This window comes from Aphidius gifuensis, linkage group LG1 (genome assembly GCF_014905175.1).
Source record: "Aphidius gifuensis isolate YNYX2018 linkage group LG1, ASM1490517v1, whole genome shotgun sequence".
Taxonomy (NCBI): Eukaryota; Metazoa; Arthropoda; class Insecta; order Hymenoptera; family Braconidae; genus Aphidius; species Aphidius gifuensis.
The window spans coordinates 31,523,018-31,543,292 of record NC_057788.1 but is presented as its reverse complement, the minus strand read 5'-3'; the positions used below and the strand labels follow the sequence as shown (position 1 = coordinate 31,543,292).

The 20,275-nt window shown below is 24.8% G+C and overlaps 2 protein-coding genes across 4 annotated transcripts; one reads left to right on the top strand and one right to left on the bottom strand.

Annotated features, from left to right (window-relative positions):
* Positions 1-1,145: 1,145 nt before the first annotated feature.
* On the top strand, positions 1,146-8,488 carry LOC122847759 (ionotropic receptor 25a). Its single transcript, XM_044145617.1, has 5 exons — positions 1,146-3,500; positions 3,952-5,124; positions 6,409-7,264; positions 7,531-7,869; positions 8,137-8,488. Exons 1-5 carry the CDS (start codon positions 3,392-3,394, stop codon positions 8,486-8,488), a joined length of 2,829 nt encoding a protein of 942 aa, XP_044001552.1. The 5' UTR covers positions 1,146-3,391.
* Positions 8,489-10,399: 1,911 nt separating this feature from the next.
* Positions 10,400-16,574, bottom strand: LOC122860474 (probable serine/threonine-protein kinase DDB_G0278845). 3 transcript variants are annotated; one of them, XM_044164300.1, is made up of 6 exons: positions 16,442-16,574; positions 15,371-15,722; positions 14,587-15,004; positions 13,738-14,148; positions 12,413-13,665; positions 10,400-11,896 (listed from the first exon to the last, which is right to left on the bottom strand). In XM_044164300.1, exons 3-6 carry the CDS (start codon positions 14,917-14,919, stop codon positions 11,836-11,838), a joined length of 2,058 nt encoding a protein of 685 aa, XP_044020235.1. In that variant the 5' UTR covers positions 14,920-15,004; positions 15,371-15,722; positions 16,442-16,574; the 3' UTR covers positions 10,400-11,835. The 3 variants fall into 3 exon arrangements, with proteins under 3 accessions (XP_044020235.1, XP_044020237.1, XP_044020236.1); XM_044164302.1 differs by having other exon boundaries at positions 15,917-16,447; XM_044164301.1 differs by having other exon boundaries at positions 16,195-16,447.
* Positions 16,575-20,275: the final 3,701 nt, after the last annotated feature.

Here is a 20,275-nt window from a genome sequence, read left to right as displayed (position 1 = left end):
TGCTATAATTAATTAAAAATTCTTTTTCATATTGATATCAAATAATCAAGCCATTTGTTTGCTTCATTTTTTTTTTTTTTATTATTTTAAATATATCCAGTTAAAATATGTATTATAAAAAATATTTATATAAATATGTGTGTGAGCTTTTTAGAGTCACAATTGAGTTGGATTTTTATTTTTATTTTTGAAAATGCACACTCTTACAATGACCTGTTTCATACTTGCACACGCATCGACTTTTAACCGTAGAAGCTTTTCAACTAACTTCCGTTATTTTTTTTCACTCTCTTTCTCTCTTTTAGTCTTTTATAAACTCACCCTTTTTTTCTATGCTTGATTTACGACTGAGTGAGTGTACACAGCAACCTCGCAAATGGAAAGAAAACTAAAATTGAAATTAAAACCATTGAAATAATGAGGACGAGAAAATAAACTAATTTCGTTTATTTTTCTTTTTTTTTTTTTTTTCTTGCACACGTATCATTGAATTTTTGCTGATCGAATTATATTGGTATATATATTTTTCAAGTCTTTGATGGTATTTTTATTTAGGTAATTGAAGGAACGTGAGGTGAAATGGATTCTCCAGAAGAAAATACAAACACTTGTAAATTTTTAAACTTGAAAAGAAAATATAGTTTTGTTTTTTAATGGTATACTATAAATAAAAAAAATACTGTATCATTTGGAAATTTAAAAAAACTATTGAATATAATTTTATTATAATTTTAAAAATTGTTTAATACGGTATTAGATTTTTTTTTAATTAATTTTTTCTCAATATTTCCATTAGTAAATTATTTTTTTTTTATACTGCTAGATTTATTAAAATATAAATATTTTTTTTCAAGTGTCCATTTAACCCCATACATGCCCTGTATATTAAATTAAAATAAAAATTAAATTAAAATAATTTTATATTAAAAAAAAAAAAACAAAAATATTAAAATAATTTTAAAAATTATTATTTAATTTAATCAAAAATTGTGCGATGCGTTTATTTTCAAAAAAAAAATATATTTCAATGATTATTTTTTGTTTTACCTATGGATATTTTTGTTTATTGTTATTTTTTTTTTTTAAATTAATTAAAAGGCTTTTTAGATGCTTTGTTAATTACTATTATTTCACTATCACTTTTCACTTCTTTATTGTTTTTTTTTTATTTGGTTCTTCAATCACAATATTATTTAATTAATAATCTAATTTATCTGTCATGTTGATTTTCAATATCCGTTGTAACTTTAACTGTTGAATTATCAATTTTATTATTTTCTTCATTTGCATTATTTTTATTATTATCATTATTTATTGTTTTAATGATTTTTTTTTCATTTAATCACTTTACAGTATAAACTTTTGAACATAAAGTTATCGATAATTAAATGTCACTTTTATAATTGATTAATTATTTATAATTTTTTGAAAATACGTATACTCTATTATTATATCGAGCTTAATGGAGTTATGAAGATAGAAAGGTTCGAAGGCTTAGATGATCCAATTAGGTTATCCTAACGAACCATACCATCAAAATGCTCATTGAAATTCCATTCCCTGAGAGAGTTTCAAGGAAAAGCCTTTAATGGCTTTAATGCTACTCTACAGCAACAGGTAAGCTATCATGTCTGTATCATCATCATCATCATCAATATATATATGTATAATTTATAACTAACAATTTGTAAATTAACTTGTATTTATTAACTATATAAATTTATAATTATTCTATATGAAAATGTAGCTTTAAAAATCAAAATGTAAATTTACAAAAATTTTAAATTTAAATCAATCTTTGATGTTTTGAAATTAAACAAAAAATTTAAATGAAAAAATTTAATTTAACATTCTTATTCTATTGGACTATATACTAATTGAAAAAAAAAAAAAATGTTAAATCTATTTTGATATTTTAAGAATGTTAAATTGTTTTAAATATAAGTAATTTTCTTTTTTTTAAATTTAATTTAATAATATTAAATTTGTGATTTTTTAAAAAAAGAATTTCTATTTAATCATGACATTTTATTAAAACGTTTTACTTTTCACTGGCTTTTTCATCATAATTTTAATTTTTTATTCTTATTCTTCTTGAGCTCATCAGGAAAATTCTTCAACTTGCTCGAGTATCTCCCGAGGCGCCAGTTTGACGGCATCCCGTCGTATGCATATATTTTTAATGAAATTCTGCCCCAAAAAAAAAACTAAAAAAATAATAAAAACATGCAACTAAAAAACATAAATAAAATAAATTTTACTTCATCTCGAAAATGCAGGTACAGTATGAATTTTATGAAATATTGTATATGAAAAAGAAAAAAGAGGAAAATTATTTTTATTCATTTACAAGTATCACATCATTCAACCACATATAAATTTAATACATTAAACAAAATAAATGTTATATCCGTGACTAGGCTACAATTCGTAATTCACCTTATCCTTATAGACCTTTTTTTTATTATTTTTCTTTTTTATTTCTTTCCTTGGTGAAACCGCAGCAATGCGTCCAGCCATCAGCCATTTATTTACAAGTACCTTTACAAGTACCATTTTTCTAATTCTCTTTCTCTTTTTCTCTTGCACTCATACACACATAAAATTCACATATAAAAAAGCCAACTTTTCATTTTAACACTGGTTTAATTTGCGAAAATATAAATTGCATGTACGTGTACCAAAAAAAAAAAAAAAAAAAATAAAGTAAAAATAAAAAGTTTGCTTTTAAGCTTAACTGAGCCAAGGTGGTGTACTTTTTTTTTATTTGGAAGATCTTGTGCAAGTTGTGTCAAAAAAAAAAAAAAGAAAAATCAACAACGATGAGAAATGTCTGTTTTTTTTTTCTTTTTTTAATTTTTTTTTTTTTTCAATTCACTTTGGTGGTTTGCCTGTTATAATAGCCAAGGAGACACTTCAGTGGTCGTTGGAAAAGTGCCGAGATCATGAAAAGAAATCTATATAAAAAAAAAAAAAAAAATATTACGAAGAAGATGGCATAGAAAATGGAATAATAAATAAATAAAAAAAAAAAAAAAAAAATTAGTTGGTATATATAACGAGACGCATAGGTCACGCCAGGATGATGCGGGGAAAAGTAATGGATAAAGGAAAAAAAAAAAAAAAAGAATGAGAATTGATTGGGTCATCCCCGCGGCAACGGATGGACAAACACAAATGAAAAATTGAGCATCCTGATGGACATATATTTCCGGAGCTCATTTCAACTTAGAACATTGCTCGCGCGTGTCTTTGATCAACAATAATAATAATAAATTGTTTTTTTATTTTTTTTTCATTTTTACAAAATAACGTATATTGGTTTGTACGTGCTGACACTGTGTATTGGTCAATTTTGCTGACCAGAGTTAAATTGTAATTGAGAGACAGAATGAACCAGCATTGGGTGCTCTTCATTTTGACATATGTCGCAATACATGTTGTTGGACAACAAAGAAAGCAACAGTCAATACCAAAAGGACCCAGATCAATCAATTTGTGTAGGTCCAATCAATCATCATATTTAAATATAAATATGATTTTTTTTTTTATTTTTAATTTCTTTGTTATTTTTGTAATTGAAGTCTTGTTTAAATAACTTAATTAACTTGGTAATTATTAAATAAATATACACAGTAATTTAATGTAAATGAGAAAAAAAAATACAACAAGATAAACAGAGTTTCAAATTGAAACAAGTAGATTTGGTCAGTGAATGGTCAGACACAAGTAGAAATTTAAAAAAAAATGTTTTTCACTTGAATTTACATTTGGCACTGTAGAATTTAACATAATAATTTGCATATTAACTTTTTCAACAGCTAACTAAATACATATCAAATTTAAAAATAAAAATATTATTATTTAAATAAATAATTTATATTGTTTATAATTTATAATGTAAAATTAATGGTATTTTTTTTGTTTTTTCTTTTCAAAAAAAAAAAAAAGTTGTAATAAATGATGAGAATAATGACGTGGCAAACAGAAGTGTTGGTAATTCTTTGAAAAATATTCGTGACAAACATCCAGAATGGCTTGGTAATGTGTTGATAGTTAAAATAAATGGTGCAGAGCCACATGAAGCACTTGAAAAAATATGTTCAACATGGGACAAAGCTGTTAGAAATGGTGGTCCCAATGTGCCAGATTTACTTCTGGATATGACACGTAGTGGTTTTGGTGCTGAAACAGTTAATTCATTTACATCAGCTGTTGGAATACCAACTTTATCAACACAATTTGGACAAATTGATGATTTACGTCATTGGCGTGATTTAACAGATGATAAAAAATTATATCTCATACAAGTTATGCAACCAGCTGATTTAATACCAGATGCAATACGTCAATTATCAATACAAATGAATATAAGTAATGCTGCAATAATATTTGATGATAATTTTATAATGGATCATAAATATAAAAGTTTACTTGTTAATGTACCAACAAGACATGTCATTGTTAAATCTAAAAATACTAAAAAACAAATTGACGAACAATTAACACGTATACGTTCACTTGATCTTGTTAATTTTTTTATTCTGAGTAATGATAAAGTATTGACAAGTATACTTGATGATGCGGAGGCTAAAAATTTTACAAATAAAAAATATGGCTGGTATGGTTTTAGTCTAGATGACGTTGATCCAAAGTGTGACTGTAAAAATATAACAATATTATTTTTCAAACCAAAAATAACGACATTGAATCAACAAAGAATTAGTGAGTTAACGACAAAAGGTTCATTGCCAAAGCCAATATTAACATCAGCATTTTATTATGATCTAACAAAGCTAGGTGTGTTGGCAATGAGACTATCAACTGAAGATGGCAGTTGGCCATATGAACCACCTCATATTACTTGCAATGAATACAATGGTAATAATACACCAATAAGAAATTTTGATTTTCTAAAACAACTCAATAAAACAATGACAAACAATGATTTTCAACCGACATTTGCTAGTTTTTATTGGGGAAGAAAAAATGGACAACATCATGCTAAATTTGATATGAAAGTTAGTCTTATTGTTATTGATAATGGCAATACAATATCAACAGATGAACTTGGTACTTGGGAAGCTGGCATTGACTCACCACTTAAGGTCACTTATTATATTTATCTAACTATTTAGTCTCGCATGTTTAACACAAAACTAACATGAATATAAATTACAAATTCAATGTTTCATTTATTTTTATATTTCACTTTGTTTTGATAAATCGATTGGCTGTGACACTTGGTAATAGTATTTTATATTTTTATTTTTTTTTTATACTGAGAATTTGTTGTTGGTGGCCAACTTCCAGATCTTTATCACTGGATAATCGATATTCCCTTCTAAATATGTATAGATGGTTTTCCAATAATGGAAGTAAAGATAATAAATTATCATGCTATTTTTTTTTTTTTTGTCAACCAACATGTTAACACATTTTTAGTAAATTTAGAACATTGATAATAGTAAATAATTAGATAATTTAAATTGATTAAAAATATTGTTTTTTTTTTTTTTTTTTTTTTTTTTATGTAAAAATAGTAATTTATTGTTGGTAATTTTAGAGTAAAAGGTTTTTATTTTTCAATGTGAAATTAGCTAAAAGAGAACATTTTTTTTTTGTTGAACAATATTGATTGAAAAAAAAAATTAAAATAGTTGGAATTATTTTTTAAACCTTTTGTAATAATTATATTGATTTGTTGTTTAAATAATAGAAGCATACCATCATGAAAATTCTATTTAGAAATATGTTTTTTAACAAATAATGACCAGTAGCAAAAAATTTCGAATTTCGTCTGTAAATGATGGCAAAATATAAAATTGTAAAAAAAATAAAAATAATTAAAATTAATTTATAAAAATTTTAGGATAATTATATTAATCTGTTTTTTTATTAATGAAAGCATAATATCATGAAAATTCCATTTGGAAATATTTTTTTTCAACCAATACCTATATGACTATAGCAAAAAAAAAAAATATTTCGAATTTCATCGGCAGATCATGTGAAAATATAAAATTATTAAAAAAAGGGCCGATTGTATAAAAATAATTACGGGAGGTGGTTGAAGAATGAATAAAAATAATGTGAGATTTTTTTTATAATTTTCTACGCGATCGGTAAGGGATAGATTGGGGTAGGTTTGGAAAAACTCGTTTTTACTGGGAACTTTTTGAGAAATAATTTTTTTTAAATCAGATAAAGGGCCGATTATGTAAAAATAATTACGGGAGGTTGTTGAGGGATGAATGAAGATAATGTTGAATTTTTTTCATAATTTTTTACGTGATCGGTAGTTTTTTTTAACCCATGTACAAATTCAAGCATTTAAATACAAATAAAATTAAAATTATTTGCCTATAATAACAATGGGTCATTTTAAAAATAATAATTTTTCTTTTCATTTACAGTTGTCTGGAATAAACAATGAAAAAGTATCAAATCACACAGCAGTAACAAGTTTTCGTATTGTTACTGTCGAAACACCACCTTTTATAATGTACAACAAAGAAAAAGATGAATGGTCAGGTTATTGTATTGATTTAATTGAAGAAATACGTAAAATATTAGGTTTTGAATATGAAATACGTTTAGTTGATGATAATAATTTTGGTTCAATGAATGACGATGGTGAATGGAATGGTATGATCAAAGAATTAGTTGATAAAAAAGCTGATATTGCATTGGGTGCATTATCTGTTATGGCTGAACGTGAAAATGTCGTTGATTTTACAGTACCATATTATGATCTTGTTGGTCTATCAATATTAATGAAAAAACCAAAAGCTGAAACATCATTATTTAAATTTTTAACTGTACTAGAAAATGATGTATGGCTGTGTATTCTAGGTTCATATTTTTTCACAAGTATATTAATGTGGTTATTTGATAAAATGTCACCATACAGTTATCAAAACAATAAAGACAAATATAAAGATGATGATGAAAAACGTGAATTTACATTGAAAGAAAGTTTATGGTTTTGTATGACATCATTGACACCACAAGGAGGTGGTGAAGCACCTAAAAATTTATCTGGACGTCTTGTTGCAGCAACATGGTGGTTATTTGGTTTTATTATTATCGCATCATATACTGCTAATCTTGCTGCATTTTTAACAGTATCAAGACTCGAATCACCAATTGAATCACTTGATGATCTTAGCAAACAATATAAAGTTACATATGCACCAATTAAACCATCAGAGGCATACACGTATTTCGAAAGAATGTCAAATATTGAATCACGTTTTTACGAGTAAGTTTATTATCATCATCATCATTTTTTTTTTTTTGATATTATTTACTTTGTCATTGTACTATCAACATGATTAAATAACACAATTACAAGGCGAGTATTAATTTTCTCATTGAATCGTGAAATAAAATATCCTTGTTAATAATTTGGTCATGTAATATAATTTGATCGTGTAATTATATGTATAGACAAGTACTTTGTGTTGTTATCGAGAAAATTGATCCTATTTTTATTATCATTTTAAAATGAATAATATATTTTTTTAGAATATGGAAAGACATGAGTTTAAATGACAGTCTATCAGATATTGAAAGAGCTAAATTAGCTGTATGGGATTATCCAGTTAGTGATAAATATACAAAAATGTTTCAAGCAATGGCTGATGCTGGTTTTCCATCAACAATGGAAGAAGCATTAGCTCGTATTATGAAGCTAAATACAAGTTCATCTGACAGTGAATTTGCATTAATTGGTGATGGAACAGATATTCGTTATCTTGAAATGACAACGTGTAATTATATCATGGTTGGAGAAGAATTTTCAAGAAAACCATATGCAATTGCTGTGCAACAAGGATCACCATTAAAAGATCAATTTAACAATGCGTAATTATTTTTATTTCATTACAATAATAATCATTATAAAATTGCATGAATATTTTTTTAATTTTAATTTAAATTTTAATTAGTTTTATCTCGAGAAAATGAGAAAATTTAAGTAGGTCATAATATCCAATTGTTGATGAAAAATACATTTAATAAGCTTGATACTTTTGACTATTACAATTTGACATGAAAAAATTCAAGACAAGTAAAAAACATTATTTTTTAATTAATTTTTAATATAATATTGTTTTTTTTTTTTTTTTATAGAATTCTTCAGTTGTTGAATAAACGACAATTGGAACAATTAAAAGCAAAATGGTGGCAAAACAATAAAAAGAAAATGTCATGTGAACAACAAGATGATCAAAGTGATGGTATATCATTGGCAAATATTGGTGGTGTATTTATTGTAATATTTGTTGGTATTGGTATGGCTTGTGTAACACTTGGTCTTGAGTATTGGTGGTATCGTTGTTATATTGGAAAAAATAGAAGAAATAAAAGTATTGAACGTAAACGTTTACCACCACCGTCACAAATAATAAAACCCATGAGATTTGAATCGAAAAAAAATAAACTACTTTTTAAAGCAGCTCCATCAGTACGTTCAAGATTTTAAAACTATTATTATTATTTTTTTTTTTTTCATTTTTTGTTATTCATTTCATTTACAATAACATCCTTTAAAAATATATACTGTCGGGAAATAAGGCAATGTTGTTAACGTTGAGAAAAAAAAAAAGTTTAAGAAAGTTTTTATATTTTTTATTTAACTTCAATGTTGCATTCCATTGTAATGTCCTTTCGTGTTTGTTTGCCAACGATGAGACAATGTTTTTTATATTTTTTAAAAACTTTTTTGTTTGCTCCATTTATTTTACAATGCATTATCCATTTATTTTTTTTTATTTTTAAAAATAAGAATTGTTAAATGAGTTTAAAATACTTGATAATGTGGTTTGAATTTCTTTGCGCACAAAAATTTTTAACTGAGTGTTAAAAATGTTTTGTTATTTTATAAATTTTTAAAAAATATCTTTTGAAATATACCGAGTGATAGTAGATATATATTTTTTAAATAAATACTAATTTATAAATTAATTGAAAATAAAATTAAGCAATTATTGTGAATAGAGAAACAAAAAATTTGTTGAATTTTAAAAGTCTAATAATTGTTTCATGATGTGAAAATTATTCATTCAAGTTTGAATAAATAATTTTTATATTTTTTCTTTATGTAATAGTTTATAATGCATTTATAGTTTGTTTTGCAAACAACTTTGGTGATTTCATGAAAATTTGAGATCCTCAAAAGTGTCAGAACAAACTGTGTACTTGCTACTTTGTTTGTTTTTATTTCTTTTTTTCCCCAGTGTTGAAACAATGTTTGTTTTTTGTTAAATAATACAACTTACTGGTGGAAATAACACGTAGTTTTGAGTTTGTTAATTAATTATTAATACTGCTAAATATTGAAAGCTGTTACTTTTTGTTTCTTGATAAATATTAATATTAAAATTTTAAACGGCAAAGAATATTGTATGTAATATTATTAAATTTGCAATTTAGTCGTTATGAGTGCTTTTGAAATAATCTTTCATCACAGAAAATTACTTTGACATTATTTTTTTTTTATCGTATAATCAACAGTTAAATTTAATCGTTTATTATTATTATTATACTAAAAAATAATCATTATTTTTATGGCTGAAAAACAATCGATATTTATAGTTAATTTAAATAAATTTCTAATGGAAAATTTCTTGTAATTTTGTTTCGATTTGGCTGAGAATATTTTGTAGAAAAAAAAATTATAAAACCGTGATAATTTTGGTTTTTAAAAACATTATAAAAATTAAATAAAATCAAGATGAAATGTATGATAAAATTAGCAGAAAAAAATATGAAAATTTAATTTTTTTTTTCGCATTTTTATGAAGTTTTGTTGGCTATGTAAAAATAATTTAAATTTTCGTTTTTTTTTCATGTTAATTTTGCACTAAAATGTATGAAAAAATATTGTTTTAAAAATTTGTAAATGTATATTTAAATAAATATTCAAGTGTATAAATGAGGGTTGTTTTTTATTTAAAATTAAAAGACAAAGTTTGGAGTGTTACTGATTTTTATTTGTCACAAAAATTGCCACAGTTGTTATTTTATTTATTTTTTTTTTTGGCATTTTTATTCTCACAATTCGAGAACACAATTCACCCAACTATATATTCCATCATTTTACACTTTATTTCACACACATTTTAAATCTCTATAAATTCGAGATAGTGCTGGGAATAAAAGTATTTGTTTCGAATATTGATATCTCAACAACAAGTTTATACTATCAACAAATTTTTTTTATCGTTTACCTTTTTGACTTGCCATTTTCACACACAACATATTTTTTTTTTTCAAAACTTTTTTCGTTTATTTTTTCCACTATTACACAATTTTTTTATTCATCAATTTTCGCATAAGTATATAATATTTTTTCGTTTGTTGTGTATTTTTTACATTCAAATTTTGTTGTTGATTTTTTTTTTTTTTTTTCATTTGACTTTTATTTTGGGATTAAGGGATCAACGGAATCAAGGGTCAATGGATAAAATTATATTTTTTTTTTTTCGTCGTCGTCGTTTTCAACATATATTCAAGAATTTATTTTTCTTTTTTTTCTTTTGATTTTGGGAAATTGTGAAAGGGTAAAAATGATCAGGTTATTATTTTTTTTTTAAGGGAGTTAAATTAATAGGGAGACAAATATAATTAACATAAATTAATAATAGAAAACATGGAAAATAACTCCGATTGTTTTCTTAATTATAATTATTATTATTTTTTTTTTTTTTGTTTTTTCAGTTTTTTTTTACACGCGATTAATCGACCTTATCGAAATAAGTTTTTTGCCCCGTTTATAGATATATAATATATCTCCAAATAAAACCGTTTTTCATATAGATATTTTCAAATATTTTCTTCGTTCAATTTCAACGAGAACATCATGAAAAACTTTGATAAAACTCTTTTATTTTTTCTTCTTCTCTTCCTTTTTTTCTCTAAATATTTATTCTCTCTCTGTCTGTTTATTCGCAGCTTGTCGTCAATTATAAAATCAAAATTAAATCGGGCATAAAGAGAAGAAGAAAATATAATTAAAAAAAAAAAATTATAAATTAATTTAAAAAAAAAAAAAATGAAAATCCAACAGCTCGCACGCAAGCATTAATAACGAATTGCATTGTTCGTTTTTTTTTTTTTTTTTTTTTTTCAACTTGATTTTCATCGCTTTTTTTGAACGAAAAAAAAAAAAAAAAAAAACATTAATACCATAAACAAATTATAAATAGTCAACTGAGAAAATAAAAAAAAGAAAAAAAAAAAAACCATTTGTACCAATTGACCTCACCATAAAAACGAGGCACAAGGTATTTATTTATTTTTTTTTTAATTATTAATTATTTAATTTAAGATTATTATTACTTTTTTTTTTTTTTCAAACAATTTGTAATAATTAAATAATATAATCTGTTAATCTTATGTTTTTTTTTTCTAGCAATTAAATATATCGCTTGGTTTTATTTTTTTTAAAATTTTTTTCTTTAAAATTTGACTGTTTTTTAAATAAAAATTTATGTTGATTAAGGGGGCTAGCTGTGCCTCCTTGGTTTTAATGCATAACAAATTCCGCATTCCAAGAGGACCCCCTTCTTTTCATACACATTGCACTTTTTTTTATTTTTTTTTATTTTATATATATATATTTTTTTTTTTTCGTTTTTCGTATATAACTTTTTTTTCTTTTACCTAGTCATATGCATTTTAGCACAAATTATTTTTTTTCTACTGGTGTAATTAATTAATTTATAATCTTTTAATCCCACGAAATAATAACAGCTATATAATTATAATAATATGGCCGGTTTTGCCAGTAAGATAGGCTCAGAATTGTAAAGCTTTTGTCAAACCATTTTATCGAGTTGATGGGCGTAATGCAACGAATGGGCGACCTTTAAAACTGCTACTGTGCCTTCTGAAATAATAGCAAATAAAAAAAAAAACAAAACAAAATTGTTAAATTAAATTTATACAAGCTTATTATCTTTAATAAATCGATAATAACTTGAGCTGATTGCTATTAATTAACCTTGTTTAAAAAATATATATCAATAAGTTCACTTGACACAAATTACTTGGCGAATTTTACCAATAAAAATGTTGACTTTATATATATACAAAATAAAAAAAGCTGTATACGTATGCTTTCAACAATTATTTAAAGAAAAAAGTTATTTTCAATATTTCAACAATGAAAGAGCTATTTGTTTTATTTCTCCAATGTTGTTGTCACTTTTCATTTTTCATATATGTTTTAATTAATTTTCGTTGGAAAATATTGTTTTAATTGTCAAATAAAATGTATGGAAATTCGAAACCCTCAATGAATAAATAAAAAATATAAAACAAGCAATGTACATAAATGTATAAATATTTTTTAAATACTTTGTATTATTTATTAATAATAATTATTATGAAATATTCATCTTACCTTTTTCTGTCACTGACTATTGAAAAGCTCGGCTGCGTTTGTCTAAAAGGTTCAATCAAAAAAGACGTCTTCTTTTTAACAGCAGCAGCATCTTCTTCATCTTCTTCAACATCATCATCATCTTCATCATTATAATCGTCTTCATCATCATCATCATCATCATCATTACCCACATGATTTTTTAAAATATTCTTTATTGATGGATAATAAAAATGATGATTATTGTCATTTGTTAAAATTCTTAATTTACTTGACGAACGAATTGGATCTGTTTGAATTGATTTATCGCATTGACGTACACGAAATTTAAGTGTAAAGCTATTTCCATTTGTTGCTGATGAAATTTTATTATCTTTATATTCCATATATGGACTTTCACCACCAGGTAAATAAAATAAATTATTTGAATTTGATCGTCTATATGCAACACGTTCAAAATTATTATTAACTGGAAATGTCGTACCATCAGCCCATTTACCATCATTTTTAATTGGTCGAAAATGTGTTTTTGTTGATGTTAAAAGATCTTCTTCCTCTTCATCATCATTACCATCTTTTTTATCTTGTTTTTTATCTTTAATAGCTTGATTATTATCAATCGTCATATCAACTGTTTTAACAACATCATTTGTTTTAATTTTTTTATTAATAATATCAAATGAACTTTTATTATTACTTGGTGGTATTGGAATAAAACAACTATTTTTATTTGGACTATTTTTAATATTAATAATATTATTACTAATATTTTTCCAACACCATGGTGGTGTTGTATCATCAATATTATTTGACCAATTAAAATTATAATTAATTTTTTTATCATCAACATCAGCATTGTCATTGTCATTGTCATTGGTATTATTATCATCATCATCATTATATTTATCAATATCAATTAAATCAATATTCCAATTTTTAATTGTTAAATCATCAATAATATATTCATTTTTTGGTGTTGCATTTATTATTGTTGATGATGTTATATTTGTTATTGGTAGTATTAATGACATTTCATTTGTTGATATTGGCCAATGTGGTCCAGATGGTATTGATAATGATGGTGCTGCCCATATTGATGACTTGTCATTTGAATTACCAGGTCCACTGTCCCATAGTGCTTCTAAACTTTCATCAAATTTTGCTTGTAATTGGGCCAAGCGTAAATCATCAAGTTCTTTTTCACGTTCACGTTCTAATGATTTTGCAAAGCCAAATGTTTCTTTATCTTTTAATTTTCTTGTATCAATAGATTGCTAAAACATAAAAATATTAATCAATTATTTATACAGATATTTTATATTAAGAGCTTTTTTCATTATACTTACAATAGACATTTTTGTTTTTTTCAGCTGACGTTCCTTATGATTAATTTTATTATTTTTAATTTTATTAATATTATTATTACTATTATTATTATGTTTATCGTTGATGTTTTTATTAAATTTTTTTCCGTTTAAACCGTTGTTGTTTCTATATTTATTATTATTCAAGTTATTGATGCTATTATATTTGTTGTCCTTTATTTGGGTGATTTTTTTTGGTGTTGATGGCTGAAGGGCTGGAAACGCAGCGTAATATCTAAGTGCTCTATCACGTGGTGTAAGGCTTTCAAAATTATTATTTTTTTTAGCTTCAATTTTATGACAATCAACTGTAGTATTGTCATCAATATCACCACCTTCAAGATCTCTTAGTTTTGCACAAAGCTCATCGACCAGTGTCTCAATACCAAATTTCTGTTGAATAAAAAATATCATGTATTTCATATTTTGATTTATACATTTATAATAATTTCATCAAAATAATACACAAGCATACGAAAAAAATCTCATTAGTTTTTAAATTGTCATTGGTTTTTTTTTTAATAATACAATAAAATTTTTTCAAGTCATTCATACACGAGTTAGTTGTTTATGAGTTTTTTGAACCCGAAAAAAAAAAAAAAACCAATAAGGGAAACTTTTTCATTGATTGGTTTAGTTTGTAAGTATCAATAGCATGATGATACAATTTATTGTATATTTTTTTGCCCCAAATATAAGGCAATATCATAAGAAATTTAATGAAAAAAATATAACAAATGAAAAAAGAAAATTACTATTTATTATTTGACATGATTAATCATGATGAAAAATTAGTAAATTTATATTAAAATAAAAGGAAATAATAATAACCTGATCAGCAGCATTAGTGAGACATTGTACGACAGCACGTTTCTGTTCCCTATCACCTTGTGGGTGTATATTTGTCCTGGTGAATTGACGATTATAACGTCTTCCTTGTGTACGATATTTATTATCAAATTCTTCAGCTCCTGATGAGAGGGCCGAGTCGGGGCGGCGCAACAGGCTGAGTACAAAACGCGAGTACGCGACTGGGTCAATGCCCAATGCGTCCAAGCGTGTCTCAAGCCAAAGGCGCAACTCCTCCTCGGCCCGGTTACCAAATACACCACCTCCACCAGGAGTCGACGATATGCCGACAATACGCAAACCCGGATTCCTCATTCCCACTGGTCAATTATACACCAGGACCCATTAACAACTCGTGTAGACTCCAATGACTCGGGGATAATCATCTCTCTTTTTGTCTCTGTTTTTTTTTTTTTTTTTTATAAACAACATTATTATTTATTAAATAGGTATATCACATTTATTTATATCAAATTTTAATAACAGTGTAGGAGTTGTTTTGTAGGTAATTTTTTCAATGTCATTTATCAAATTGATCCTTGATTAATGACATTAATTAGATTTAACAGTTAAACCCACTCATTTACCATTTACAATTAAATATCAATTTTAATATTACTATTTAATTTATTCAAATGGATATTTTCATTTTAAATATGTCAATAATTATTATCAAGCAATAAGTTTTATTCATTAATTTAATCAACTTTACTGTTTATAAAATTTAATGTTAATTATATTTTTCCATTAATAATTAAATATTTACCTATTTAAGATATTATTTGTCCTTTTGTATAAAATTATCAACTCCAACCACCACCACTTTTAATTAATTTTTAATGTCAAAACCAAAAAACAAAAACAAAAAAAAAACGAAAACAAACGAAAAAAAAAAAAAAACAAAAAGAAATATAGTTTTTATAATATATAATCTATGACTTGTTTATTTGGTTAGAGTTTCCTTGTATTTAATAATTAATATATTTAATTAATTATTATTTTATTTCCATCAGTTTTAGTGTGACTTTGGTAGTGGTACCCGGGCGGTGAAAGCGTTGTCAATTTGTAAATTGCAGGTCTCATCGAAGGAAAACTTAAATCTCCTTCCCATGTTGACACTAAAAAAAAAATACAAATAATGAATATAAAAAAATTACATAACAATGAATTAAAAATACATAAAATGTTTTAATAAGTAATTCAAGTTGAAAAAAAAAAAGAATGTGTATATATAAATACGAGATTTAGTATAAAATATAAATAAATTAGTTTAAAAAAAAATAATGGGGTCAAAGAATTTGAAATATTATACTCTGAAGGGCCAAATTGAGCAACACACACTGATGCAGGTGATGCAACTTTTATGACTAATGCGATGCACGATTAAACAATATCCTTGAGTTTAAGAATCATGGTCATCACAACACACAAGTACACAACCAACTGTCAAACAATGATGGAAGCAAAACAAGTTACACTTTGACACACAAACACCCATCAAATAATCATTATCTAGACTTTGTTTTTCATTTTGTTTATTATTTTTTGTTGTTAACAAAAAAATAAGTTATGTAGAAATAACTGAGTAACCTTGATGATTTTTCATTGTGAATTTCCCCTTAGTCATAGATGACTTGACTCTTGAGTGTGATGTGTTAACGAAAAAAAAAAAAGAAAAAAAAAACAATATGACACGAATGACGTTGTTAATAATAATCACTTTTATTTATAAATAAATTTGATACGTATTGGAAAGTTGGATTTTTATTGATGTAACACTTTTTTGAAAAAATTATTTATTTATTTGTAAACATGTAAAATAGATGAAAATATTTACCTGCATGACCCGAGAGATGATTTTTCACCCCGGTCTTTTTTTCTACACACCCCACTTGGTGAAAAACATGGCGGGCCACTAAGTCATTGCCGCACCTCCCTTCTTTGACGAAACATCAACAACGTAACAAGTATTTTTCGATACCCTGGGGCAATTGATTTTCATTTTTTTTTTCTTTTTAGATTGAAACATTCTTTGTTGTAAATTTGTAATTAATTAGTTTAGGTAATTCTAGAACGTACTGAATTATATAATTATTTTATATTTATTTATTTTTATATCTAATTTTGTCCATTTTATATCAACAAAAGGTAAAAAAAATTGAAGCGGTAAAATTTAAAAATATAAAAACAATTGTTTTAATTTTTGATGGAAAAAATATTTATAATAAAATTATTTAATAACTTGTTTATATTTTTGACTAATTAATTATATAAAATTGTTTAGGAAAAAAAACTTGAAAATAAATATGAAAATTATAGTTTATTAACAAATTTTTGATTTAAAAATTTATATATTTGGAAAAAAAATTTAAACACATTTATAATTATGTAGAAAAAAATTAGCAATAATTAAATAATTTTTAGAGAAAAAATGTCGAGACATTTTTTATATTTTTCAATCGATTAAAAATATTTAGTATCATTAATTAATTTATAAATACTATCATTGTTTATTACTTCAATAATTGAAATATAAAATAATTTTTTTAATCCTAAATAATTACTTTTTTCTTATATAAAACAAAATAAATATAAATATTCAAAAATAATTATGAAATAAGATTATTTAAATATATTTTGTACAACAATTCTTGGTACATATACAATAAGTTGACATATTATTATTATTATCAGAAGAAGTATTCATTAATTTTATTGTTTTTTTTTTTTTTTGTTTATTATTTATATTTATAATTGTACAACGTTGAAGCCAGTGCTTCAATCCAACTCATCATAATCCTCCACCACCACAATTACACTCTGCTTAACTCAATTAACTCATGAAAAAAAAAAATAATTATAATTGATCACATTAAAATGCTCAAAACACCGATTGGCATTAATTACCATATATTTTTTCTTTTAATTTTTAATTCGGTTTTGTTGTTTTCATGGAATGATATTGTCCGAGTTTGTTTTTTTTTTTTTCTTCTGTTTCTATTCATCATCTCGTGACCAACAAACGCTAACAACTGTTGTTAACAATAATTAACTGTCGAAAAAAAAAAAAAAAGAAGCCTAATTTTTTATAAATACTTTGCTTTTTTTTTTTATTTATAAAAAATTTTATCTGTCGTTTATTTTGAATTGATCATTTCGCTTTAAAAAATACAAAAGAAAGAAAGCACCTAATGAATTTTGCTGCGCGTTGCGCAATGTCATGCGCTAAAATTACCTTTTTTTTATATCAATCATGGAGGTGTATACCTCCATGATATCAATATACGATAAAATAATAATAAATTGAGTCATGAAAGAAAGCAGCCATTTTTTTTAGTTTAATTTATTGGAAATTTTTATAAATAACAATAAATAAGTAAATATAAAAGACAATTGAATTATTAATCATCATTTATAAATCTACAACAGTTTATAAATCTAAAAGAGTTCATAATGCTTAAATTAAAGCAGGTCATCAATGTAAATATAAAAATTTATTTATACCTATAATTTATTTTTTTATTATTATACTAACCTACATGAAAAAAAAATCAATAAAATTAATTTTAATTTTTATTATTTATATGTTTTAGAAACTATGTCATATTTCACTGCGAAATTTTACAAAAATATCAGTACCAAATTATTCATTGCCTTTGCAATATCAGAGACCAATTTGCAACATCAAAGTACCCAGATTTTGGCTATCAACTGTACCTGACATGTCATCAAAAGATGATAATTTAATTAACCAAGTTAATGATAATACTGTCCAAAAAAATGTAAGTCATGATAATAGTTTGATTTAATGTCAATTTAATAAATTTATTTTCAAATTTATATTTTAGTTCAATCAATTAATTGGAGCCACCAATATTAAAAAGATAATTAAAAGTGGATACTATGTGGACAAAACCGAATACATGAAAATACTGATCGATGGGGAAGGTAGCTATTTTCTAGTAAGGCCAAGACGTTTTGGCAAATCAATCATGCTGGACACACTAAGTGAAATTTGCAATGGGGAAGATAGTAAAGAATTATTTACAAATACCTATATTGGCAAATCTGAATATCAATGGAAGAAATACTGTGTATTCAGATTCGACTTTGCACAAATTGATAATAGGTCAGCTAAAATATTTGAGCAAGAATTAATAGAAATGATACAAACAAATTGCAACAAGTATAAAATAAAATATGGAGAATATAATCGAATAGCAAGACTTTTAGACGTAATGATCAATGGAGGAGTTAACCTCAATAATGGTTATGAACCAGATGTAATAATTTTAATAGATGAATATGACTCACCTATGGAAGATTGCAGTGAAAAAAAACAAATTCTTAAAGTCATGAGTATTTTTTTTAAAAAATTAAAAGCTTCAAATGGAATCAGACTAACATTGGTAACAGGTGCCACCAGATTTGGTCTATCTGATATTTTTACTTCAGCCAACCATTTAACTGACATTACACTAAATGAGCGAGTAAATGCCATATGTGGCTTTACTGAAGAAGAATTAAAAACTGTTTTTGAAGATAAAATTACTGAACTGTCTCGTGTGCTTAAAAAAGATAAAGAAGATGTATTGAAGCAACTAAAAGTGTATTATAATGGTTATAGATTTAATAAACGGAGTAAAGACACAGTATTTAATGCTTGGTCTGTGCTACAGTGCTTCGACAATAACGACATAATATCATATTGGCCAGGAAAATGTTTAAGTTTGTATCATGATATTATAATGAAAGATGCAGAAAGTATTTCGCTTATGATGAAAAATCCTTCATTCTTTGCAAGTAGTACAGAATTAAATTTTGACAAGGAACTTGATCAAATATCACTAAAATCACTGTTATTTCAGACTGGGTATTTAACCATCAAAGAATATGATGAAGAAAATAAAATTTATACATTGTCTGTACCAAATAAAGAAGTTGAGACATTATTAAAAGAAATGATAGCTAATGATAGCTTCTTTATTAATGTAAAAGAAAAAAAGTCAATATTATTAGAAGCTCTAAAAAGTGAAGACATGGTACTATATATTAATTGTCTGCGGTCACATTATAGTACTTGGCCATATTTTACTAAAAATGAGTGAAGCAACAGTACATATGTACTTGCATGCCATTCTACGAGGACTTGGGGAGATGACAGATGAATTGCGATTCACAAGTGAACGTACTAGTTACCTAGGTAGATCAGATATCACTATTTGCATTCCAGGATTGATTTATATTCATGAGTTAAAATGGAAGAAACATGGTGCTTCATCAGAGGACGACTTAACAAAATTCATAGAAGATGCATTAGAACAAATACGTAGAAAACAATACTATTTAAAATATATCAACTCTCCTCAAACTGTTGTATTTCTAGTAATCGTCTATGATATAACAGGTATAATTAGTTACAAAAAAGAATATATGAAAGATTCAATTAAAAAATATGAAGCAATTTTCCATAAATTGGTTACTGATTAACTCATTAAAAAGGTTATTTTTTTATTTTTCTATTTTATATTTTTATAAATTGATGTACATAATTAATCATTACTCATATATGTAATTTAATGATAATTTCATTAAATTAATATTTATTTATTAGTGTATTTACAAGAGAAATAATAATTAATTAATTTTATTGGTTTTTTTTTTGTTTATT